The 26,518-nt window shown below is 46.5% G+C and overlaps 1 protein-coding gene across 1 annotated transcript in view; it reads right to left on the bottom strand.

Moving 5' to 3' along the window:
- Positions 1-26,518, bottom strand: part of myo15aa (myosin XVAa) — a 205,720-nt gene that overhangs the window by 39,655 nt on the left and 139,547 nt on the right. Inside the window, 9 exon segments of the mRNA XM_038821008.1 lie at positions 3,039-3,250; positions 5,930-6,004; positions 8,289-8,400; positions 13,755-13,896; positions 14,676-14,794; positions 16,171-16,286; positions 17,272-17,347; positions 21,262-21,321; positions 22,026-22,147. Coding sequence (XP_038676936.1) covers positions 3,039-3,250; positions 5,930-6,004; positions 8,289-8,400; positions 13,755-13,896; positions 14,676-14,794; positions 16,171-16,286; positions 17,272-17,347; positions 21,262-21,321; positions 22,026-22,147 — 1,034 coding nt within the window.

Here is a 26,518-nt window from a genome sequence, read left to right as displayed (position 1 = left end):
TTCTCAGATTTCTTCCCTTTTTGTTTTCATCTCTTGCACATGGCCTCTCCTCATTTGGGCAAATAGTCATGGATAACAGCCCTGCTGGTCCATGCTCATCCATTCAATCCACCGGTCCATCCATTCCTGCTGGTACTGACTCCATGCTCATCCATCCATTCCTGCTGGTACTGACTCCATGTCCATCCATCCATTCCTGCTGGTACTGACTCCAGGTTCATCCATCCATTCCTACTGGTCTTGACTCTATACTCATTCATCCATTCCTACTGGTCCTGACTCTATACTCATCCATCTATTCCTACCGGTCCTGACTCTATACTCATCCATCCGTTCCTACTGGTCCTGACTCTATACTCATCCCTCCATTCCCACTGGTAGTGACTCTATACCCATCCCTCCATTCCCACTGGTACTGACTCTATACCCACCCATCCATTCCCACTGGTACTGACTCTATACCCACCCATCCATTCCCACTGGTACTGACTCTATACTCATCCCTCCATTCCCACTGGTGGTGACTCTATACCCATCCCTCCATTCCCACTGGTACTGACTCTATACCCACCCATCCATTCCCACTGGTACTGACTCTATATTCATCCATCCATTCCTACTAGTACTGACACTATACACCCATTCATTCCCACTGGTACTGACTCCAGGCTCTTCCATCCATTCCCACTGGTACTGACTCTATACCCACCCATCCATTCCCACTGGTACTGACTCTATACTCATCCCTCCATTCCCACTGGTAGTGACTCTATACCCATCCCTCCATTCCCACTGGTACTGACTCTATACCCACCCATCCATTCCCACTGGTACTGACTCAAACCCACCCATCCATTCCCACTGGTACTGACTCTATACTCATCCATCCATTCCTACTGGTACTGACTCTATACTGATCCATCCATTCCCACTGGTACTGACTCTAAACTCATCCATCCATTCCTACTAGTACTGACACTATACACCCATTCATTCCCACTGGTACTGACTCCAGGCTCTTCCATCCATTCCCACTGGTACTGACTCTATACTCATCCATCCATTCCCACTGGTACTGACTCTATACTCATCCATCCATTCCCACTGGTCCTGACTCTATACTCATCCATCCATTCCTACTGGAACTGACTGTATACTCATCCATCCATTCCCACTGGTACCTCCTTTATACTCATCCATCCATTCCTACTGGTCCTGACTCTATACTCATCCATCCATTCCTACTGGTCCTGACTCTATACTCATCCATCCATTCCCACTGGTACTGACTCTATACCCACCCATCCATTCCCACTGGTACTGACTCTATACTCATCCATTCATTCCCACTGGTACTGATTCCAGGGTCATCCATCCATTCCCACTGGTACTCACTCTATACTCATCCATCCATTCCCACTGGTAATGACTCCATGCACACCCATCCATTCCCACTGGTACTGACTCTATACTCATCCATCCATTCCTGCTGGTACTGACTCTATACTCATCCATTCATTCCCACTGGTACTGACTCCAGGCTCATCCATCCATTCCCACTGGTACTGACTCTATACTCATCCATCCATTCCTACTGGTACTGACTCTAAACTCATCCATCCATTCCTGCTGGTACTGACTCCATGTCCATCCATCCATTCCACCGGTACTGACTCCATGCTCATCCATCCAATCCACCGGTACTGACTCCATGTCCATCCATCCATTCCTACCGGTCCTGACTATACTCCTTCATCTATTCCTACCGGTCCTGACTCTATACTCATCCATCTATTCCTACCGGTCCTGACTCTATACTCCTTCATCTATTCCTACCGGTCCTGACTCTATACTCATCCATCTATTCCTACCGGTCCTGACTCTATACTCATCCATCCGTTCCTACTGGTCCTGACTCTATACTCATCCATCCATGCCTACTGGTCCTGACTCTATACTCATCCATCCATTCCTACTGGTACTGACTCCAGGCTCATCCATCCATTCCCACTGACACCATGTCCAATCTTCCATTTCTGCTGGTACTGACTCCACTTCATTCAGAGGCAGGACGGTGGCACAGTGGTTAGCACTGGTGCCTCACAGTCCAGGAACGGGTACAATTCCGGCCTCGGGTGACTGACTGTGCAGAGTCTGCACGTTCTCCTCGTGTCTGCGTGAGTTTCTTCCGGGTCCTCCGGTTTTCTCCCACGGGCCAAAGATGTGCAGGTTAGGTGGACTAGCCATGCTAAATTGCCTCTTACTGTCCAAAATGGTTAGGTGGGGTTACTGCGTTATGGGGATAGGGTGGAGGCATGGGCTCAAAAAGGATGCTCTTTCCAATGGCCGCTACACACTCGATGGGCTTCCTTCTGCACTGTAGGGATTCTAGAACGTATGAGATGAGTGAGTAAGTATTAGCGGTGGAGCCATCCTAAGCTGATCCTGCCACTTGATATCAAATCATCTGCATCTTTCTTCAGGGATCTCTGAACAGTGACCAGGAGCAGGAACTCTGGCTGATTTTACACATTCCAGCCCATGGCAATCAGGCGGACACTGAAATCAGGGCGGCGAGTGCAGCCTGGGAATCAACACAGGAAAGTGGAATATCTGGTACATTCAGAGCCTCATCGACTGTTGCTTTAACCCATTGGCAGTCTTAGAAGAAGTAAGTATTTACCTCGGATGTTGATAATTTTTTGCAAACTCGTCTGTAATTCTCAAGAGTAAATAAATTGTTGCAAGGCAAAACTCCTGGCCTAAAGTCCAGCAACTAAGTAAGACAGATCTAGAAGAAGAAAGCTTGCAACCAATGGCCATCTGTTCTTTGCTCCTAACTCACCACAACAGGTCAAAACCTGCCACCGCGGTATAACAATATGGTGGGTGTGACGTCCTTTAAAACAATTTAGTATCAGGCCCTGGCCATCCTATGAGGGTAGCCACTCTCTTTTAAGTAAACTCTATGGGTACAGACAAGAGCAGTCATGCAGAGAAATGGAATGCAGTGAATGGCTGGAGGATCAATTTCGTACCTCTGACTTTCTGTCCAGTTCTTCAGCTGCTGCCGTCGATCCCACAGCAGCTGCCACAGTGGCCGAGGCTGAAGCTGCTACTTTGCCCTTTTTGTCCATTGGTTCCTCTTTTTTGTCATTGCTCAGGTGAATAAAGTCTGGGGCAGCCACAGGCTGAACATATTCCAGGGGGAAAAGCCCAGATCTGCCGTGGAAAGCTCCAAACTTCCACCCTGTCCAAACAGGCAAAGGTTCATTATTTCAGAGCAGCCTTTAACCTGTGGATACAACTCTCATTATGTTTCAGTTATATTCGTTCAGGAAAAGGATTATATGTGCAGGGAACCTCATCAGTCTAGGCAGCTTTCATCCATTGATCTGTGAGCTGGAAGTTAGGGCCTACCCAGTTTCATCATCCAACCCTGCAGCACCAACACACATTCCCAACCTGCTCAATTGCTTCTGCAGAATACAGTTTTTGGAGCAGCTGTGAGAGAGAACATGAATAGGAATCTCCCACCCCTCCTCCTGGGCCACAACAATCTAATCCATGCTATACCTGTGAGTGATGGAATTTTGTATGTGTGTGTCTGCCTGGAGTGATGGGCAGGACTGTGTGGAGGGACTTTATTAAACCCATGTTGTATTTTGTCTTGGGAGTGTGTGATGGGACCGTGTACATGGGCGGCACGGTAGCACAGTGATTAGCACCGTTGCTTCACAGCACCTTGGTCCCAGGTTTGATTCCCGGCTTGGGTCACTGCCTGTGCGGAGTCTGCACATTCTCCCTGTATCTGTGTGGGTTTCCTCGGGTGCTCCAGTTTCCGCCCACAAGTCCCGAAAGATGTCCTGGTTAGGTAATTGGACATTCTGAATTCTCCTTCTGTGTACCCGAACAGGCGCCGTAGTGTGGCGACCAGGGGCTTTTCACAGTAACTTCATTGCAGTGTTAATGTAAGCCTACATGTAACAATAAAGATTATTATTACTACAGCAGGCTTTACTGTGCATTTCACCTGTGCCATAACTGCCCTGTGAGTGTTTGATGATTAAATGTTGAGGGAACTTTAGTCTGTATTTAACCCTGTGCTGTACCTGCCCCGTGAATTTTGATGATTCAACGTAGAGAAAAGTTTGCTCTGTATTTAATCCGGTGCTGTACCAGCCTGTGAATGTTTGCTGGTGACACTGGGTTCAATTTCCAATGTTCCCAGACATTGATGAGGATGAAACAAATGCTCCCAAAGAAATTTAAAAGATTTAAATTGAAAAAGATAAAAACTTCAGTGAGCAGTTAGGAATAAAAGTGGCTTTCAGTAAGAAGGGAAACTACTCGTTTGCTTCTCAGTCTCCAGTAAATATCGGTACTGAGCAAATCTGAGCCATGACAAATAATTCGCTTGGTATTCACTCCACATGGAGAAACCACCAAAATAGCTTGGTCTGCTGCAATGTAATGATACAGTTAAAAAACACACCATACATCTGAAATGGGCAGCAGTTCATGACTATCTCAAACCATGGAGATTGTTTTCATTGCAGCTGATGTTCCAAGTGAAAAACTGTCATTTCCCCTTCTCAATGCTGACTGAGGCTGGCTGCTTCTGGCTTTCCTCAGTTTCTGTTTTCCATATTTCATACATAATGCGGCAGTTCTGGATATAAAATAGGCACGGCCTCAGAAAGCTCAAACATGCACAAACCACGTCTAAAATCCGGCAGATAGAAATATCAGCAGATTATGTTTACTCAGCTCAGTCCACAGCAAACACCTGAGGCCTCTGAAGGCAATGGAACACCACACAGCAAGATGGAGCATTAATGCAAGGGAGCAGGAGCATTAACACAGCAAGATGGAGCATTAATGCAGGGAGCAGGAGCATTAACACAGCAAGATGGAGCATTAATGCAGGGAGCAGGAGCATTAACACAGCAAGATGGAGCATTAATGCAGGGAGCAGGAGCATTAACACAGCAAGATGGAGCATTAATGCAGGGAGCAGGAGCATTAACACAGCAAGATGGAGCATTAATGCAGGGAGCAGGAGCATTAACACAGCAAGATGGAGCATTAATGCAGGGAGCAGGAGCATTAACACAGCAAGTTGGAGTATTAATTCAGGGAGAGGGAGCAAGTCGCTAGAACATTAATACAGGGGGTTTGAGTGTTAATAGAGCAAAACGGAACACAGTAACTTAAAAATTTTTTTTTTAGAGCACCCAAGTCAATTTTCTTTTCAATTAAGGGGCAATTTAGATGGCCAATTCACCTGCCCTGCACATCTTTGGGTTGTGGGGGTGAGACCCCGCAGATCACGGGGAGAATGTGCAAACTCCACACGGACAGTGACCTGGGGCCGGGATCAAACCCGGGTCCTCAGCGCCGTGAAGCTGCAGCGCTAACCACTGCACCACCATGCCGCTTGCAACACAGTAACTTGTATTGTTGGTATTTTAATAAATATGGTTGACAGTTTTCCCAGTTTTCTCCCTATTTCTCCTGGGTTCGGAGGTGCTGGGAATCATTGGTATTTTTCCATTCTAGTTCATTTATCTTTGAGGACAGGTTTGAGCTCAGTCCAGTCTCCACAAATGCACACACTTTTTAACAGGAGGTTATGGAATCCTAGCTGATTGACAAATGACCTGGGACAATCCACACTGAACTTGACCATTTACTTCAGACCCTGGACTATCATTGAAGCCTACTTGTGACAACAAGCGATTATTATTATTATCTACACAGGATCAAAGACCATTTACATACCAAGTGAGCCATTGGGGAGGGGACCTATTACAAATTATTTTTGTGTCAAAACTCAGCACCCGAAGGAAGGTTTGGGGTGTAGGAGGATGAGGAATGAAACACACACAGACAGTAAGGAAGCAGATTGGCTCTGCTTTCAACCTACCAAAATCAGGCATATATTTCTTTAACTCCTCAAGGTATATAACCTTCTTTCTGACTATGCAGCCATAGCAACGGTCTGTGGGCAGTCACAAAGCATCGGGGAACAGAAATCAAGCAGTGCAGAAACAGAACACAAAACAATATAACAGTTGCCCTACACCAGGGTGTGAATTCATACTCACTAAAACAAGGGTGGGATTTCACATTCACTGACATCAGGGTGTGAATCCACACTCACTGACATCAGGGTGTGAATCCACACTCACTGACAGCAGGATGTGAATCCACACTCACTGACACCAGGATGTGAATCCACACTCACTGACACCAGGATGTGAATCCACACTCACTGACACCAGAGTGTGAATCCACACTCACTGACACCAGGATGTGAATCTACACTTACTGACACCAGAGTGTAAATCCACACTCACTGACACCAGGATGTGAATCTACACTCACTGACACCAGAGTGTGAATCCACACTCACTGACACCAGAGTGTGAATCCACACTTACTGACACCAGGATGTGAATCCACACTCACTGACACCAGGATGTGAATCTACACTCACTGACACCAGGATGTGAATCTACACTCGCTGACACCAGGATGTGAATCCACACTCACTGACACCAGGATGTGAATCTACACTTACTGACACCAGAGTGTGAATCCACACTCACTGACACATTCTGTGACCAAAGGCAAAGCAATCTGCAGGAAGCTGTCTGTAATTGAAAAGAGCAGATTCCAGAGGGTTGTGCTGCCTATAATTCAAGATTCCAGAACGCTTTGACTGACATCAGTGATGACTCAGATTGATGGACTTGGCAGGCGGCCAATGAACTTGTTCAAAATGCTTGGCTTTGCCGATCCTGGTGGTGATTGGTTCGGAATTCTCTGGAATGTTTTCTCACTCCAGTAAATCTAGGTTGTTTTCAGTTTTACTTTGAATTCAGAGTCTGGAAGAAGCTCCTCTGATTTTATCTCACTGGTATGATCAATTCTCTCTAAAACTCCAGTTTAAGGGCTGTTCTCTTGCTTTACCAAGCCTGGGCATGGTTTTCCTCATACTGCAGAAAAGTAAAGTCAGACAATAAGCTGGAAGCAGGGGCTGATGCAAAATCAAGCGTCTCCACAGGAAGAGAGAGGCCTGGATGCAAACCTAGAATTGAAGGCGCAGATTAATAAAAACTAAAGTGACTCTCTAGAAGAAATCCTAGTGCTGCGAGTACCGAATATGTGTTTCATCACCAACTGTATAATGGTGGCTTTGATCACTCAGCATGCTGGGAGGACATCCTGCTGCAAAAAATCCAACATCGAAAACAAGGACTCATCTTTTTCAATATGTTAATCCTCATTATTTTCACCCCTTCCCAGCCCTCTGTGTTTGTTTGTCCTGTGCGTGTGGGTAGAGGGTGGGACAGTAGGTTAGCTTGCCATTCTTACGTTTAGTTTTGCATACTTCATTTTTATTTCTGTTATAAATAAACGTTAATTGTGCTTCAACTTACAAACCTGGTGACTGTAAATCATTGGGCAGCCACGGGCAAACGATTTCGGGAATGTTATACAACTTATTGGTTAATTCACTTGTGTTGGGACTCTGGGGCCTGTGGGACTGGACTCAACTGTGCACTAGCCCAGGGTGTCGTAATAATAGATTGATAATACTAATGAGAACAGATCGCACTTCTGATGGTATTGAGCCAACAGTTCTATGGACTGTGGATCTGTAAGTTACTCAGTCATGAACTTAACAGACACATGATCCAATCTGATCCCACTTTTCTCTCCCCCTCTTTGAATGTACTGACTTTTGCTAGGATAAAATTCCAGTCACCCAGAAATTGAACCAAAGGGCGTATTCTGCCAATGCACCATTTTACCAATGGCGAGCATCACTATCAAACCTGTCAGATATAGAAGCGTGGACATTTTCCAGTGGGGACCTCACCAACTGCAATCCTGCTCCATTGTCAGATATACCGAGGTACAGATCTGGGATGAAATTTGGGGCCTTTCTGCTCAAAGTGACTAAGTACCACAACAGCTGACCCATTTAACTATCCAATTACTTACAATCAATGTTCCCTTTCTACAACGAATAAATTGCTACAGAGGCTGGGCACAGGTTGACCCATTTAGGTTACTGACTGTGCCTAGTCATAAAAAAATTAATTAGATGGTCTGCACACTTCAACGAACTGGCCATGCATTACAAAAAGAAAATTACTGGATACTTTGTTTACGATCATTCCAGGCACTCAAGCTTACAGGAAAAGAAAGCCCTGAAACTAGCTGTTACCTTCTGATCCCAATAAATGAATAATTAGACATCTACAGACACTAACCTTCCTCAAGACCTTCCATAGGTTGCAAGCGGATGATGTCCCCCTTGTGGAATCGTAGGTGTGAGCTGTCGTTTGTGATGTGGCTCTTCACTGCTATTACATAGTTAGAATCCTGGTGACAGGCCATATAGAAAGGCAACATTAACTTGGTGCTCTTACGAACCGCAGCTATTGACGAGAAACAGCACTGAGCATGTAACAAAGCATCCAAGATGCTTTGTAAGGGCAGACAGCAAGCAGAAGGAGAGGACGGTCACTGTAAACTTAGTAAGAGGAGCTGTGAAGGAGGGGAGATCATTGGTCAGGCAAAGGAGTGGAAACTGAAAACATTGCGAGAAATGGAGACCAGAGGTGGTATGCAACACGAGCACCAGAGGTTGTCCAATAAAGCAGAGATGGGTGGACACCAGATTGAGGCAGTGTACTGGTTTCATTGCAGGGCACGGTTTGTATCCTGGAGCCTGATACAAGTCTTGCTATGCCACAGTGATACCAAGCTCCCATTCCAACATTGTTGCCCATTGCCAATCATTACAGTCATTGCTGAACTCTGTGTGAGTGAGATTGCTAAATGAGGGGTTGTGTTCTGTCATAGGCCATTACAAACTGGGTTGAAACTCTCCCTGTGTATTAAATAAAAACAGAAGGTGCTGGAAATACTCAGCAGATCTGGCAGCATCTGTGGAGCAAGGGTATGATTCTTCTTCAGGACTAGAATGTAACCAAGGGCAGTATGCAATTTGGTATGAGAAGTTGTGAATTTTCACAATTATACGGTTTGTAAGATATGTCTTTGGGGGTAAGGCGGTTAGCTCATATGGGTAGATAGAGTGTGCTGCAGAATGACATCAATAACATGGGTTCAATCCGCATACTGGCTTTATAGTCCATGGCGACTTGCCTTTCCCTATGCTTGAAGTGGAGTGGTATCCCACAAGCTATATACATATAACCACTTGCCTCTCTCTGATAGAGAGAAATGCTCCAGTTCTTTGTGAATTATGGCTAATTATCTACCTACGTTTGGAGACTGTGTTTAAATTAAATAAAATTAAGGGTGTTGTATGACCTGTATTGAAGTCTGCCTGACAGCAGGTTTGAGTGGTTGATTGTTAGCGATTAAAAGGGGACTAGAATGTTTTACTGGAAAGAAGGTGCAGGGTGTTTACATTTAGGAACCATGGCAGTAGCCTGTCTGCTAACAGTGGATGGATTGTGATAAGTCGCAAAAATGTGAAGAGAATGTTGGGTTGCAATCAGTTGTGCTTAAAGCTGTCCATTTACTTCCAAGATAAAGAGAATTGGGATTTTAAGGATAGCTAATCAGCATAGCAATCTGGCTACAAGGCCCATGCGATTCACATACCATGGTGTTGGGCTTCAAGATGGGAAAGGGACAGAGCAAGCTATTGAGTTATCATGGTACAAGCTTTCCTAAAATATCACTGAATACCACAGACAAGGTAGTCTGCCAGGATCCTAGAGAGAGAGAGAGCAGCTCGCGTCCGGAAGTCTCTATGGTTTACCACCCTGGAAAGCCACATGTTCAGATAGAAACAACCAAATTTATGTGGAGCCAAAATGAAGTTGTAAAATTTGTCTAGCTTATGTTGGAGGGAGAATCTCCAGCAACATTCTCAGTGTGAAGTATAATTCTGGGAGAGGAAGTTACCAGGCTGAGAAAGGAAAAGAATAGAATCCAAACCCTTGGGAGCTTAGAATATTTTGGAATGATTCTGGGAGAATTGGATGTCTATATAAATGACAGTGTATTGTATACCGGATAGTGATTTTTTGGGTTAAAAATAAGAAGGGATGGTATTCTGTTCTATGGTTTAAAGGACAAGTTGCTGACAAAGATTGTGCTTATTCAATAGTACTTAAATTTTTTGTTACAGTAAACATCTTAAAACGTGAAACCTTAGGCAGGATTCTCCGCCTTGTGACGTCGCAAACACAAGATGTGATCGGGCCGAGGATCTGGCATCCGGCCAAAAACAAGATCTTCACCTGGCACCGAATTGAATGGCATGCTCCGGGAGTCCCTTGCAGGTGGCATTTACATTCATTTGCATGTCATTAGTGGGTTGGACCCAGTATATTCCGGACCTCCGTGATGCTCAGCCCCTCTCAGGCACAAGTCATGCGGGCGCGATTTACTACAGGTATTTACAAGCGGGGACCGGGCACCATGGCTGCTGAGGGAGAGAGAGACGGTAAGCAAAGTTTTTTAAAAAGGTTAAAAACTGTAGTGCTTGCTTAGGGGGTGGTTGCCAGGGCCGGGGGGGTGGGGGGATAGTGGGGAGCAAGTTGGTGTCAGCTCTGTGGATTTTGGGTATCTCCCTCAGGAGCGGGGTGGCCAGGTTCAACTACCATTGCTGCAGTATTTGTTTTAAACACACCTATTTGGTACAAGTTATAGGTCCCTGGCTGCTCACTCTCCTGACTGCTCACTGTGTCCTGTAAATGTTCACAGAGTTTCTGGTCATTTGGAAGCCCAACCAGGCCATGTCTCTGGAAACCCTCACACCACAGCTGTATCACCAACAGTGGCCAAGCTCAATTAGTGGCCCACCAGGTGCTGCCACTCCTCAGTTCACTCATCAGAAACGCAGGCCCACTGCAGCGGAAGCAGGGCATAGCAGAGCTCACCCCAAACAAAGAACACATGCACCGCGGCATTTAGCACCCTCCCTGGCACACTGCCCCCGTCAGGCACCGGCCTCACCAGTGACGGTATCAGCTGGCCCACTCCATAGGACCACCAGCTGACTCCAAGCCCTGCCTGTCCACCACGCCCCTGCACCCATTTATCCTGCCCCCTATCAGGTTGTCACAACCTGTGTATCACACCTAGGACCCACATCACACTGCAGCTAAGCTCCCAGCAGACGCACACTTCCCTGACTCACCCCCATCTGTAGGACCTGCCCACACACAAGCTCTAAGCTGGTGGGATAACACATGGCCCACCCAATGAGGACACCCGCAGTAGACCCCACTGGGGAGACAGGACAGAAGCCACAGAGCCTATCGTTGACATGGATTGTGGCAGCCACCAGTACTCCTGTTGATAGGGACGGGTGGTGAAGATAGAGGCTCCCTTGATCACAGGCCTGGTGCCACCCACTGCTGGGGACAGGGGTGCAGTGCGGAAGGTACATAATGGGGGGAACGGCCGAGGAGTGGAGTCGGATTGGGATTGGATCTGGATTGCAATTCAGGGTCACCATGTAGCCTATTGGAATTGGACGGGCAAGGGAATACTCATCTTGTTAACATGTCTTCTCTCTTGCCCCCCTGCAGAGAATAAATTTTGGAGTATGGCCAGCAATGCTTGCTATCTTCCTGGTCGCAGCTGCTGTTAAGGATGCACAGAGGCTGGAGGCACCGGCCCTTCTCAGGCAGGACCCTGCACAAGAGAAGCCTGCCACAGAATTGCAGAGGCCAGCCAGTGAGGCTGGAAATCTGGCCATCCAACAGGCCGAGGAGGAGGTGTGAAGGAGCCGTCATATCAGGCCACCTTTGTACTGTCGATGCCTGCCCTTTGAAGACCTGTCAGACCGCGTGTGCCGCCAATGACTTCAGCTAAACAGGGAGACCACGCACCCCCTGTGCCAGATGATAGCACACCTGGCACCGCGAGGGTTTGGAGGAAGTCAGGAAGAAAGAAAGGGCAATTTCATGGGAAGGTGCCGTGGAAAGAGGGTGAGGTGTTGGGGGTGATAGAGAAGTGGACCACGGTCTCCCAAAAGGAATGGTCCCTGCAGAATGCTGACAGGGGGAATGAGAGGAAGATGTATTTGGTGATGGCATTATCCTGGAGTTGGCGGAACTGGCGGAGGATAATCCTTTGAATGCGGAGGTTGGTGGGGTGACAAGTGAGAACACGAGTGACCCTATCCTGATTCTGGAAGGGAGGGGAAGGGATGAGTGCTGAGATGAGAGCGATTGGTCAGACATGGTTGAGAGCCCTGCCAACCATAATGGTTGGGAAACCTCGATTAAGGGAAAAAGAAGATATGCCAGCAGCACCATTTTGAAAAGCGGCATCATTGGAACAGATGCGATGGAGGAAAAGGAACTGAGGATGGGATGGAGTCCTTACAGGACGTGGGGTATGAAGAACTATGATCGAGGTAGCTGTGGGAGTCGGTGGGCTTGTAATGGATACCAGTGGACAGTCTATCCCCAGAAATGGAGAAACAGTGTAAATCTCATCCTATTTCCAGCTCTCTCTCGCTCTGACACAAGGTCATCCAGACTCGAAACGTTAGCTCCGTTCTCTTTCCACAGATCTGTTGGACCTGCTGACATTTTCCAGCATTTTCTGCTTATGTTTCAGATTCCAGCATGCACAGTAATTTTGCTTTTATTGCTCAATGAGGGACGGTTCTCAGCCAGTTGTGAAGAAGTCATCGTTGACTTGAACCATCAGCTCTGTTTTTCTCCCACAGGTTGCTAACAGACCTGCTGAGTATTTCCAGCACTTTGTTTTTATTGCAGAATTTTGTTCTTTTTGTAGTATTTGTTTTTTTAAATCTCCTTATGTATCATCATGTTGGCAAGTTTCACCGTATCAGTTATGACTGAATTAAGCCTAGTTTCTAGAGGCAAAAGGACAAGTGAGGAATCCAGCACTACATAGGCCCCCTTCAAACCTTTTTTATGTATTTAGCTCTCAGCAACATTTGAGACTGCTGCAGGCATTGTGGCCTGCATTTTCTTTTTATTTTAAATTTAGAGTACCCAATTTCTTTTTTTCCAATTAAGGGGCAATTTAGCGTGGCCAATCCACCTAACCTGCAAATCTTTGGGTTGTGGGGGTGAAACCCACACAAACACGGGGAGAATGCGCAAACTCCAGACGGGCAGTGACCAGGGTCGGGATTCGAACACAGGTCCTCAGCGCCGCAGTCCCAGTGCTAACCTCTGCGCCACATGCCGCCCGTGGCCTGCATTTTCTGATTGGTCCTAATTTAACAGTGATCGAAAGATTTAAGCTGGTGATGCAGAGATAAAGGAAGAGCTTGCATTTATATAGCACCTTTTTCATTCTCAGCCAACGAAGGACTTTGTCCTTTGTTGAAATGTAGAAAACCAATATTTGTACAGAAAGCTTGGTAATCTGGTTTAGTGATGTTCGTTGCAGAACAAATGTTGGCCAGGACACCAAGAACGCCCCCGCTCTTTCATTAGTACCATATAAACCTGCATCCACCTTAAGAGGGCAGGTGGGGGACTCAGATTCTGAAAGATAGCACCTCCAACAATGCAGCACTCCCTCAGAGTAACTGCCTGGATTGGGTGCTTAGGTCCCTGGAATAGGCCTGGAACCCATGACCTTTTGTCTTTAAGGAAAGGATTCATGTCTTGACTCCCAAACCAAAAATTCTTGAGAAGCATTAATTACCTCCTTCATACAATGACCATGTGAAAGAGTTTAAAAACAAGTTCTTCACTCACCTTCTTCAGTTCGGTGATGAAGTAATCAATCATACTCTTAACTTGTGGAGCCTTGGAGGAAAACAGAATCAGCTTTTCATTGGAGAGGTTGAAATCCAGCATATTCTTCGAAGGGATGGTGACAAATAAGATGTCGGAGTAGCTGAAAGGTTGTCATGAAGAGAATGGTTAGATTACGTACTGTAAATTTAAAGCACTGTTGGATCCATGACCCTGGATTGTTGACTCTCATGCAAAGTTCCGGTATAGAGACAGAATGGGGAAAAACCCGGGAGCCGATGCGATCTACATATCTTCTGACTATGCGGTACTTTCTCTGGGTCAGCTTGTCAGAAACACATTATTCTTCCAACCAGGTTACCGAGAATTAGATTCAGGGAACACAGTTTTGTTCTCACGGGACCCAGTCTGTCTTACTGAATCGGAAGCAGCGAAACAGCCGAGACATATGATTCCTTCCTCATACCACAATTTCAAGAGGTCATATACGGTCACCTTTCCCAATGGTGCACGGGACCTCCTTCTTGGCGGAAGCTTCCTTGTTGGTTTTCTGGATGTGGTTCTGAGCCACATATTTGGGAGATGCCATCTGTTAGGCTTATGACGAGTGAGCTGATCTTAGCAAGAGTAACAAAAAGGAGTTAGGACTACACGTAGCCTCAATTCCCTTGCAGTAGGGAGGGGTGTTGCTGTTGCTGCTCATTGTCCATCAGGAAAGAAGATGTGGGAAACAGGATCAAATTCAGCTGATGTGCCCATCGTGGTAGAGTGACTAGTCAAATTATTATCTCAGGTGTACAAAAGAAGAATGGGTGCTTGGTGAGATACCAAAGGTGGCCATGGAAAGAGAGGCCAGGATGGGGCAAGTCCTCAAGGCAGCAGGGGGAGGGAGTGGAACATATTACAATCTGCTTTCCATACCTGTACCTCCTGAGCACCCTCAGGTTCTCTGCTGCCGTGCTGCTGGCTCTCATTAGTTTCAGAAGGCAGATTCCTTTATGGGAGACTCCCAGAATCTGCACTCCAGTGCCCACACTGCCCTGAAAGAGTTCCAACAACAACTGCAAATTAGCATCAAGTCAAAAAACAAACCACGCCCACATGTTCTGGTCTTGCCCCAGACTCGTGGAGTACTGGACAGCCTTCTTCGAGGTTATGTCCAAAGTGGTGGGAGTGAGGGTGGAGCCATGCCCGATAGTGGCGGTCTTCGGGGTTTCAGAACAGCCAGATCTATTCCTGGGGAGGAGGGCGGACGCCCTTGCCTTTGCCTCCCTGATCGCCCGCCGTAGAATCCTGTTTGGCTGGCGGTCAGCAGCACCGCCCAGAGCTGCGGACTGGCTGTCCGACCTCTCGGAATCTCTCCAAATGGAGAAAATCAAATTTGCCATCCGAGGGTCGGACGACGGCTTCCACAGAACGTGGGAGCCATTCATGCAACTGTTCCGGGACCTATTTGTGGCCAATGTACAAGAGGAAGAATAGTCGGGGGAAGGTAGCGGGAGGGGGGGGGGGGGGGGGGGGCTACAGGTTCGGTACGGGGGTTCGATGGCTAGCTAAGGCCCAAAACCAAACTAAATAAACATGTTGAGGGGGGGGGGGGGGGGGGGGGGGCGGGCGCAGTTACTACTACGAAGATGCCTACCTGTAAATATGTATGTTAATTTTTGCGTGTTTGTTTGTTTTTTTTTGTTCTTTTTCTCTCCTAACAATTTGTAATTTGTTCAATATAAAATATGAAAACTGAATAAAAACATTTATAAAAAAAAAGTCAAAAAACACAAGGCGAATTGAGGTGATCCCAATTCCTGGGTCAACAGCAGGAATTTCCAGAGTGGACATGTCTCCTCCAGTGCTGGTTACAGTTACATTAGGGGAAGAACTGACGGGGAAACAATTGTTGGGATGTAGATGGATATTTTGACTTTGGAGGGTGCAGGATTATAGTTAAACACCGCAAGAGAAGCGAGATTACCAACTCTTGCAGAATCATGGAACGGGTTTCCAGGAACAGTTGAATGCATAATTCCTTCACAATGAGCTCCATAAATATGGTCTGGGAGATTATAGACTGAAATAGTCTCTGTGTAGAGAAAATGCCAGATTGCAGATGTAACATTGATGGAGATTGTGGAACTTTGTTCAATAATCTTTGGAGACCAGAATATTTGTCCTGAGACAAAGTTGGAGCACATATTAGCTGTAATATAATTTAATTATGAAAAGCACAAGGGGTTACATTTCCGACCCCCTGTTCCTATGATTCAATGAGCTTTCATCAGGAACATACTCCAATCTCCACCCCATTACAGGTCCTCCACATATGCTGACGTTTTTAAAAGCATCGATAAGCAATATTTGACTACACAACATGCTATGGTTTAAATAAATTTGTCTAAATACAGGAGAGTTGTCTCACGGAGGCAGGGAACAGACGGCAGAAGTAAATATCCCAAGACTCTCTGGCTGCCATCACAATCTTCCTCTTCACAGCTTCATCCTTCACCAGGGTTGAGCTTTGAATCTTGTTTTCAGCTAAAAAAGATAAATAAATGCTGCTGTTTGTTTTTTCCCACATTGTCCATTTATTCTTGTACCAGTCTGATTCACTCAAATGGAATGTTTTCAAAAGGGCAAGGGCTGGATTCACTAACAGCACTTTAAACATTTGTCTGTTAAGCCATGAATGCTGATAGCATATTCAAGAAATGGTGAGGAGTCATTGAACCGGATTGTGTGAGAAAATCGAATTAACATCAGCAAAAGTACATTCAATAGAATACAGGCACTAGTCCTTCCAATCAGCATCTGAATGTTAATCTCAAATGACGTCAAACCAGCTCTCTAAAACCTTCCCCAGGTGCCCTGTGTTGCGACTGTATCTCTGTCACACTGTCATTCAGTATCTTCTCTCACTTATTTCCCAGAGGACTAACAAGATTATTATATTTTGAATGTGAAGGTTTGTTAGAATAAACAGTCACATCCTGAACACAGCATTCTCTGTCCTTACAGATGCTGACTGGCCTGATGTGTGTCCCTTGTACATTGAAATGCAAACTGTAATTGAAAAAGTTGAGCATTACCTTTAAAAATCTGGCACACTCCCAATAAGAGCTGATAGCTTAAAAAGCAAAATAATCAGCAAGATTTAAGGTCTGGGACCAAAGCCAATGTCTCTGGGTGACTGAATAAATTATATCCTTTTTGTTATATCAAGTTTTTTTGTGGTGTTTTGCTAACATTCTACAATTTAGTTTGTTTATCTCTGAAAACTGAAACGAAAACACACATCAGACACACAAAAAGTAGTTACAGTGAGAGTGCAGAGGGACTGCAGCTAAATTCACTATTCCATCAGTTACATTGCTTTCCCCTCCGAGTTCATTTTGGCATCACCTCCCTGCGCCTCGCACTTTTCTATCTCACTTCTCTATGCTGCCAATTTTTCCCCCTTTCTTCTCTGCTCAATAGCCATCCAGCCCCTCCAGCCAATCCCAGCAGAGTTTGGAATACCAACCTAGGAAAGATTTCATCTTCATCTGCTCCTCTTTGTTCAGCCTCACACAAGTTTCAGAGAATGTGTCATTCACGATCTTCACAGAATTAAAGAAATATCAAACAAAAAATTATTAGGAAGCTACACACCTCGACAAGAATAAAGCAATTCACAAAAGCCCCAATTAGATCCTCCTCTTTAACTCACTCCTAGATATCTATTATTCTCGGTCGATTGGTGGTACAGAACTTGAATGTTGTTGAACACATGCTGCCGAAGCTTTTCATCTTGCATTCATTAGGACAAACAAGAGGTTGGTAAGTAACATTCACGCCACACAAGTGCCAGGCAATGACCATCTCCAACAAGGGAGAATTTAAGCACTGCCCCATGATATTCAATTGCTTTACCAATGCTGAATCAGCCACTATCAATATCCTGGGGCTACCATTGACCAGAGACTGAACTGGATTAGCCATATACATACTGTGACTACAAGAGCAGGTCAGAGGTAAGGAATCCTGCTGCGAGTAACTCATCTTCTGACCCTCCAAAGCCTATCCACCACCTACAAGGCACAAGTCGGGTGTAATGGAATACTTTCCACTTTTCTGGATTCATGCAGCTTCAACAACTCCAAGAAGCTTGACACTATTCAGGACAAAGCAGCCCACTTGACTGACACCCTATCCACAAATATTCACTCCTTCTACCACCGCCGAACAGTGGCAGCCGTGTGTAACATCTACAAGATGCACTTCAGCAACACACCAAGGCTCCTTCGACAGCATGTTCCAAACCTATGCTGGAAGTTCCCAAGTTAATCACCATCCTGACTTGGAAATATATAGCTGATCATTCACTGTCATGGTGTCAAAATCCTGGAACTCTGTTCCGAACAGCACTGTGGATGTACCTACACCACATGGACTGCAGCGGCTCAAGAAGGCGGCTAACCACCACCTTCTCAAGGACAATTAGGGATGGAGAATAAATGCTGGCCGCGTCAACAATGCTCACATCCCATGAATGAATAAATAAAAAAGAAGAATGCCAAATTTCAAACGATCAAAACGATTTAGACTGCAGGAGAAAAGTACTGCTCAATCACAGAATCACATCTAACAGTAGACATTTTGTTTTGGGTTTTGCAAACTTAGGCTGGTTGAATACAATCTGTACTCTGCCTACGGCAAAGAACCAAAGGAATATGCTGTTTGATTCGATCTGCTAATCGCTGGGACATACAGCCTATGCATTTGGCATTACACCAGCACCAAGATTCATAGGCAGAACTTCTTTTTGGACCAAAGGCATCACCTGTAAGGAAAAATACACTTGCATAGCCACTGCACAGGAGTAGTGCAAAACTGCTTCTTTAACCTGTTGTTCAAATTTTGGAAATATTCTGCCTTTCCCGGGTTATTTAAGACAGACTGGGCGCTTTTCAAATCCGAAAGTGGCAGGCATTGGGCCAGTTGTGAGTTTGTGTTGTACACAGTGAACGATGAACTGATCAAGATAGCCATTGTCCCATGGAATAGCTTTGATGTGCTCAATTTCTACATCAAACTTGTAGGTGAGCACATAGCTAGACCAATCTTACAGCACGTGGAGCTGTATGAATCCCAAGGCACATATTGACTGGTGAAGACAGGCTTACAGTAAACAGTAGTGGAGAGCTCATTAGAGAATTTCTCAATTAGCACATCAAGGAAAGGGGGTGTTCTAGATATAAACTCCCAAATTTGTTCCCAGCCTGTAATTTAATCCTCGGTATCCACTATTCTATATGTATAAACCTTCTCAGTTATACTAGAGACTGTAACTCACTCCAGGTTATCTGATATTCTAGATACAAATTTCAGAACCTCTCGATTTGGTCCCAGCCTGTAACTCACTACTAGGTATTTGTTATTCTATAAAAACAACCAAACTCCTCCAGTCCCAGTCTTTTAAAAAAAATTATCTTCATTGTCACAAGTAGGCTTATATTATCACTGTAATGAAGTTACTGTGAAAATCCCCTAGTTGCCACATTCCGGCGCCTGTTCGGCTACAGAGAGGGAGATTTTAGAATGTCCAATTCACTTAACAACATGTTTTATTATTGGGTATTTGTTTACTCTTGTAATGTGTGTGCAACTTTTTATTCGTTCTTGGGATGTGGGCGCCGCTGACCAGTATTTGTTGCCTATTCCTAATTGCCCTTGGACTGAGTGGCTTGCTAGGCCATTTTAGTGGGGGGTTGGGGGGCAGTTAAGAGTCAACCGCATCGTGGGTCTGGAGTCACATGTAGTCCAGACCGGGTAAGGATGACACTCGGCAATGGTTTCATTGCCAACATTTGCCTTTTAATTCCAGATTTTTATTAAATTCAAATTTCAGCATCTGCCATGGTGGGATTCAAACTCAGGACCCCAGAACATTACCTTGGGTCTCTGGATTACTAGTTCAGTGACAATACCACTACGCCACGACCTTTACACTCGGAGGTTAATGCTGAGCTTTGACACTGAATTTTCCACTGATCTAAGTCAGACTTACCTGGACTCTACACTTGCACCTCCTACTGGCCAGTTAGAGAATAATAAGAAGTCTTACAATACCAGGTTAAAGTTCAACAGGTTTGTTTCAAACACCAGCTTTCGGAGCATGGCTCCTTCCTCAGGTGCAGTTTCGGAGCAGTGCTCCGAAAGCTAGTGTTTGAAACAAACCTGTTGGACTTTAACCTGGTGTTGTAAGTCTTTTTACTGTGCTCACCCCAGTCCAACGCCGGCATCTCCACATCACAGAGAATAGCATTGATGGGGATGCATCTACCTCTTTTACATCCAAAAAGTTTAGTTTTGATCTTGATTCTGAGCTGCCTGTAGCTGTTTCAGTGCTGGGTTGCAATTGGTGGTGACAGGAGAGTAAAATAATCTCAGAGGAGAAGCAAAATTTGACTTGTATATCCCAACAGTAATTGGGAAGAGGATTAGATTAGTCATAGTTACGATCCGCAAATGGTTTTTAGCCTTGCCTTTGGTTTTGCAATTTTAAAATAAAACTTAAGGCCCAAAGATTGGCCAGAAACACACTTGAGAGTTGGGGCTCTGATTCCTGCTTAGTTTCTAAAATAGAATTTAATCCATTCTTTCATAACAGAATGACTATTTTCTGTTTTAACACTTTGCCAAAATCCTGATGAATTTTGATGTGGCCTCACAATGACCAAGCCGTTACAGCCGGCTCTTTTCTCACATAGCGGGCAGCGCAATTATAGCTATTGATCAACTATTGGAACTCTAAATGCTTAAAGAACCACACTGAAACAGCCGAGCTTCGGGCAAACGAATCCTCGCGAAGACGGGTAGTCAGATAGCAGATGGGGTTGGTTAAAAGCTGGTTTAAAAAGAAAAAAGCTTCCCATCCAATAAAGTAGCTGCAGAGTGCAGGAAATTAAAAATTTAATCATCACAAAATCACCTCAATCAAGAAAGATATCTCATGCTCAAATATAATATCTTGCCGAGAGCAACACAGTCATTGAGCGTCTAGATTGAGAGGAGAAGGGGAGAGAAAGTTGAAGAATGCAGAAGCTGCTGGTAAGTGAATAATCCTCATCAAAGGGCTCTAAAACCCCTCTTGTACAAAAATGCAGGAAATTCCCAAACAATAGATCAGTTTGTTTACATAAAATTAAACACAACTAGAGTTTAGATATGTAATATATGTTAGCTGCTCTCGAAAACTCAAACTTGACCTGTGACAAACAGAACAAAATTTTCCGTTGGTAATGTATATCTTGGGGCGGAGTATTAAAAACTGGACCGGTACAGGGAGACAGAGAAAATAATAAATACATCTAAAAGACACCACAGCACACAAACACTAGCGTAAGTCAGACTCGAACTTGGGATCAGGCATACTGAGCCAATCCAGACAGGGAGGCACAGACCTGAGAGAGATTGCTCAAAATTCAATGTCCTATGTTTAAGGAAACTGGGATTCCATTCGTTTACTTACCTGTTTGAAAATAAGATCCAGTATGACAGGGCTGTGGAAAGAGTCCTTGGGGTAAAACACCTGAAGCAGGGGGAAAAAATACAATATGAAGAGGAACGAACAGGAGCCTATATCTCTGCCTTTACTAAATGACTGAGCACAGGAATGTGCCCAGCAAATGTAGTCTCACACAACACCTCTTCAACTGAGCATATTTTGCCTGAGCTGTGACTTGTTTCAAAACATTGATTGCAGTCTGGTGGCAACGGGAGATAATGGACAGTTCTCTGCGTACAAGTCCATTCCCAGCACAATGTGGCCCATTCCCAGTCCCATGTGGTCCATTCCCAATTCGCTGTGGCCCAATCCCAGTCCTATGTGGCCTATTCCCAGTTCTCCGCAGTGCAATCCTAGTCCCACAGGGCCCAATCCCAGTCCCACGTGGTCCATTCCCACTTCCCTGCGGCCAACCGCTCGAGTTCCCTGGAGCCCAAATCTTGCCCATGCTCCCTTCTTCCCCATCCCTACCCAAGTCTCAATTGCAGCTCTGTGAGTCCACTCCTTGCCCCTTGAGCCCCCTCCCAGCCCACCAAACAGATTCTGCCTCAGGATCTGAGAGCGGCCTTAGACTGGATATAACTGCAAGTGAGTTAATGCTTTCCTCCTGTCCCACTGCGTGCCTCCCATCTTCATGAGTTATTAGGCATAGAGGGAGGGCAATATTTGTGGCTGTTGTCAGCTTTTGTTAATTTTCTGCAGTGCTACGACTACCCAGGTCCTGGTACCTCTTTGCGGATGTAGATGTCACAGGGCATTTTGCTATAGGCGTAGTATCCCTCGCAGGGCTGCCCATGCAGCTGTGTCTGGATCTTCTCGTCTTCTCCTGTCAGCTCCCGAGAAACCGAGGCTGGGAGGTGCAAGTGGAAGAAAGAAAGGAAGAACTTGCTTAATTTTACTCCTTCACATCACTCAGGCTGTGTCACAATGATGCACACAGAACCCGTTTCATAAATACACACACACAAGCTTTGTGTGATGGAGATGGCAGCCCATTTTACACCTCTTCATTCACAGGCACGTTCATTCCAATGTGCAAGATGCCACAACACATTCTGACCAATCCATGCCTGTTTGCACCTCACAACAACTGGGCTTTTGAATCGTTAAATGGACACAAAGAGAAGCAGACGATTTACAACACATATTCAAGCAATGTTACCCTTTGGACAGAATTGTAACTGATGGATCTGCTTGCACCAGCGTGCAGACAATTGGAGCAGACAGGCATGATCACGACCCTTACCTGACTGTTCAAGCCTCACTATTTAAAGGGATTCCAGCAGGGATCAGAATGGATCCGTGCTGTCTTTGTCAGAACATAAGACAGCAACTGTAATAATGGAGGCTCAATGCTGAACCGCCCCGGTTATCTCACGCATTTAATCTTATGTTCACCTCCATGGAAAGAGTGGTTACTGACATGGAGAATCAGACACGGGAGGAAACTAAATGTTTGCTGGCCCTGGCGAATGGCCTATACGCTCAGTCTGCCAGTTTAACCAGGATGGAGGAAAGCCTCACGTTGGCTATTCAGTGCCTATCTGAAGTGCAGCAAAGTGCCCTCCAACTCGTGACTGGCAGGGACATGAGAGTAGGCCATGAGAAGGGAGCTGGCGAAAGGGCACATTGAAGTAGGGACGCTGCACAAGTACTCCCACTCTTTTCCCCCTCGCCTCTCCCTCAGTCCGAGCCCCACATACTAACTCTATTCCCAATGACCAGGTCTGTCCCTGCACAGGTGTAGGTGGGCAGTCTTCAGCAGGGTCACATAAGCTCCAAAACCCAGAAGACAATGGCCAAGAGCAGCTGATCAGAGCTGGAGAACAAAGCAGTTTTGTTAAAGCTCTGAAGCTGCAAGGGTAACACCAGGTGGAAGAAATGGGAAAAGTAGAACTGTAGTTTCACTTGGGTTGTTAGAAGTGTGTTAATGGGACTTCCAGTGGCAGCGATGCCTGAGTGAGCCGCACATTCGGCGGCTCTCACTCCTGCGGGGCTTTGGAGCTGATTCCCCGCGATAGCGGGACCTCGGGGAAGGCAAAAAGGCTGCCACGAAAGGGCTGGAGAGCGGGCTGACAGCGATGGAAACGTGGGAGGCCAGCAGGTAGGGGAAGAGAGAGAGAGAGAGACGGAGGCAAGGAGCAGAGGAAACGGACCTGGAAAGTAAGATGGCGGACCCACGGACCTTCCTTCCTCCAGGAGAAGAAAATAAGTTTTGGAGTTGCTGAAGCAGGACAACTTGGACCCACTTCAGAGGCCCAGAAGGTAAAATTTAAGGAGCTGGGCGAAGGAAAGCGGCAGCGAAGGCGCTGAGGAGCGGGCTGCGGCATATGGAACAGCGAGAGTCCAGAAGGCAGAAAAAGGAGAAAAAGGGACAGAGACAAGGACCTGAAGAAACTTACCTGGGACCTAAGATGGCGGGCACACGGACCCTGGACTCAGCAATCCAGCAGGCACTGGATAACATGCTCCAGGTAATGAAGTCCAGTTTTGAAGCGCTGAAGCGGGACAGCTTGGACCCAATCCAGAAAGCGGTGGATCAGCTGAACCAGAGGCTGGACGCGCAGGATGTTAAAGTTAAGGAGCTGGGAGAGGCGGTGGAGGAGCAGGCGGATGCGCAGACGATTGCAGCGCTAGAAGTTGACGGCCTGAAAGAGCGGCAGAGAAGACTGCTGGACAGAGTGGAGGAGCTGGAGAATAGAGTCCGCAGGAATAATCTGAGGATGGTCGGCCTCCCGGAGGGGGCTGAGGGAGCTGATGCTGCAGCGTTTGTAGCAGACCTGCTGAAGCAGCTGATGGGGGCCGAAGCCTTTCCGCGACCGCCGGAGCTGGAGGGGGCATACAGAGTGCAGGCAAGGCAGGGGCGGCCGGGCGGACCCCCCCGCCTGATGGTGATTAGGTTCCACAGGTTCGTGGACAAGGAGCGGGTGCTGCGGTGGGCAAAGAGCGCCAGGAGCAGCACGTGGAACAACAGTGTTCTCCGCATTTATCAGGACCTAAGCCAGGAGGTGGCTCGGCGGCGAGCAGCCTTTAAGAATGTCAAGGAGGTGCTGTTCAAGAAGCACGTGAAGTTTGGTCTGCTGTTCCCAGCTCGTCTATGGGTCACGCACCAGGGTCAACACCACTACTTCTCCGAGCCCGAAGAAGCGATGGATTTTGTGAGGGACCTGGGGCTGGTCCCGAAAGGAGGCCCCAAGGACGCGAATTAGGGCCCGAGGATTACTGTGGGAAGGAACGCCGAATGTGCCTGGACTGCAGCTCAACGGTTTGCTGGGCCAAAGGGGCCAAGCGGAACATTTGGGACTCTTTCCTTTGTTCATGGACATTGGTTTGGGGGGTTCCCCCTTTTGTTTTGTTTTTTTTTGTTGTGGTCTCTCTTGTTTCTTATGGGGGGGTTTTGTTTTTTGGGTTTATTTTTGTGCTTTTCCTCTTTTTTCTGTTTTTGTTTTCCTGTTTGGGCTGGTTTGTACTTTTTGTGCAGCTCGCAGAAGACACTGGAGCCGGCTTGCCCCAGTGGGTGGGAGAGGGGGATGGGGCGCCGGGGAGTGGGGAGGAGGACGGGGAGGGATTTGCGGGGGTCATGTCCCGGGTGCTAAAAACAAGGGTGGTGATGAGTCCAGGGGTGGCAATTTTTGGGGTTTCGGAGGACCCGGGGGTCCAGGGGGAGAAAGAGGCCGATGTTTTGGCCTTTGCTTCCCTGATAGCCCGGCGACGAATACTATTGGCGTGGAGGGACTCAAAGCCCCCGAAGACTGAGTGGTGGCTTGCGGACATGTCGAGTTTCCTGGGTATGGAGAAAATTAAGTTCGCCTTGAGGGGATCTGTGCAGGGGTTCGCCCGGAGGTGGCAACCATTTATTGACTTCTTTGCGGTAGAGTGAGCGTCAGCAGGGGTTTTGGGGGGGTAGAGTAGAGTAGGAGGGAAAATATGGCGGGTAGTACCGGTGGGAGAGGAGTGGGCTTGTGCAATATGTTATGATTGAAGTATTGAAAGTACATGGATGTTTGCACATTTTTGCCTTTTTTGCTTTCTTTCTGATGATGTCTGTAACTGTTTATAAAGCCAAAAACTACCTCAATAAAATTGTTTATTTAAAAAAAGAAGTGTGTTAATGTACCAAATTAACTGTAAATACTTCTGCACTATCATCTTTATATCAAATCTCCTTTCTTCAGTCATCTCCAATGCTGCTTCTCGCCCGATTTGGATTTGATTTATTGTCACGTGTATCGAGGTACAGTGAAAAGTATTGTTCTGCGTACAGTCCAGAAAGATTGTTCCACACATGAAAAAACATAGGATATACATAAATACAAATGGGCTGTGTTCACGACTCTCCATACATTCTTACAGTCTTGGACCGAGCAGTTGCCATACCAGGCTGTGATGCAGCCAGATAGGATGCTTTCTGAGGTGCATCTGTAAAAGTTGGTAAGAGTCAATGTGGACATGCTGAATTTTCTTAGTTTCCTGAGGAAGTATAGGTTCTGTTGTGCTTTCTTGGTCGTAGCGTCGACGTGGGTGGACCAGAACAGATTGTTGGTGATGGGCACACCTAGGAATTTGAAGCTGTCAAACATCTCCACCTTGGCATCACTGATGCAGTCAGGGGTGTGTACGATACTCTGTTTCCTGAAGTCAATGACCAGCTCCTTAGTTTTGCGGACGTTGAGGGAGAGATTGACAAGTGCTCATCAGCTTTACGGTAAATGATACAATAGGAGTAGGTGAGCATTGAATGCCAGTGAAATGTAAGGGCTATTGATTGTGGGAATACTTTGTATTTTATGGTGGTTGTAGGGTTTGGAGGAGTGGTGGGGTGCTATTGGAATGGGCAGTGTGTTTAGCATTGGTGAACTACATGACTACACAGCCTCAGAGCTGAATTGTGCTTGTATGAGGCTTCCTCAGACATTTCTGGCAGCTAGGTGTGGGGCTGCAGGGGCACTGGCCACATCAGGCTCCTCTTCCAAAGATGTGGGCGCGATTCTCCGCTGCCCACGCCGGTTGGGAGAATAGCGGGAGGGCCTCCCGACATTTTTCACGCTCTACCGATATTCTCCCCCCCACCCCCCCCTCGCCCAACCCACGTCACGAATCGGCGCTCGCCGTTTTTTATGGCGGGCGGCGATTCTCCGCGGCCGATGGGCCGAGCGGCCGGGCCTTTATGCCCGTTTTTTCACGGCAGCAAACACACCTGCTCGCTGCCGTCGTAAAAACT

Source organism: Scyliorhinus canicula, chromosome 15 (assembly GCF_902713615.1).
Source record: "Scyliorhinus canicula chromosome 15, sScyCan1.1, whole genome shotgun sequence".
NCBI classification, from domain to species: Eukaryota; Metazoa; Chordata; class Chondrichthyes; order Carcharhiniformes; family Scyliorhinidae; genus Scyliorhinus; species Scyliorhinus canicula.
Note: the sequence above shows the minus strand (reverse complement) of the source record. Positions and strands in the feature narration are given on the sequence as shown.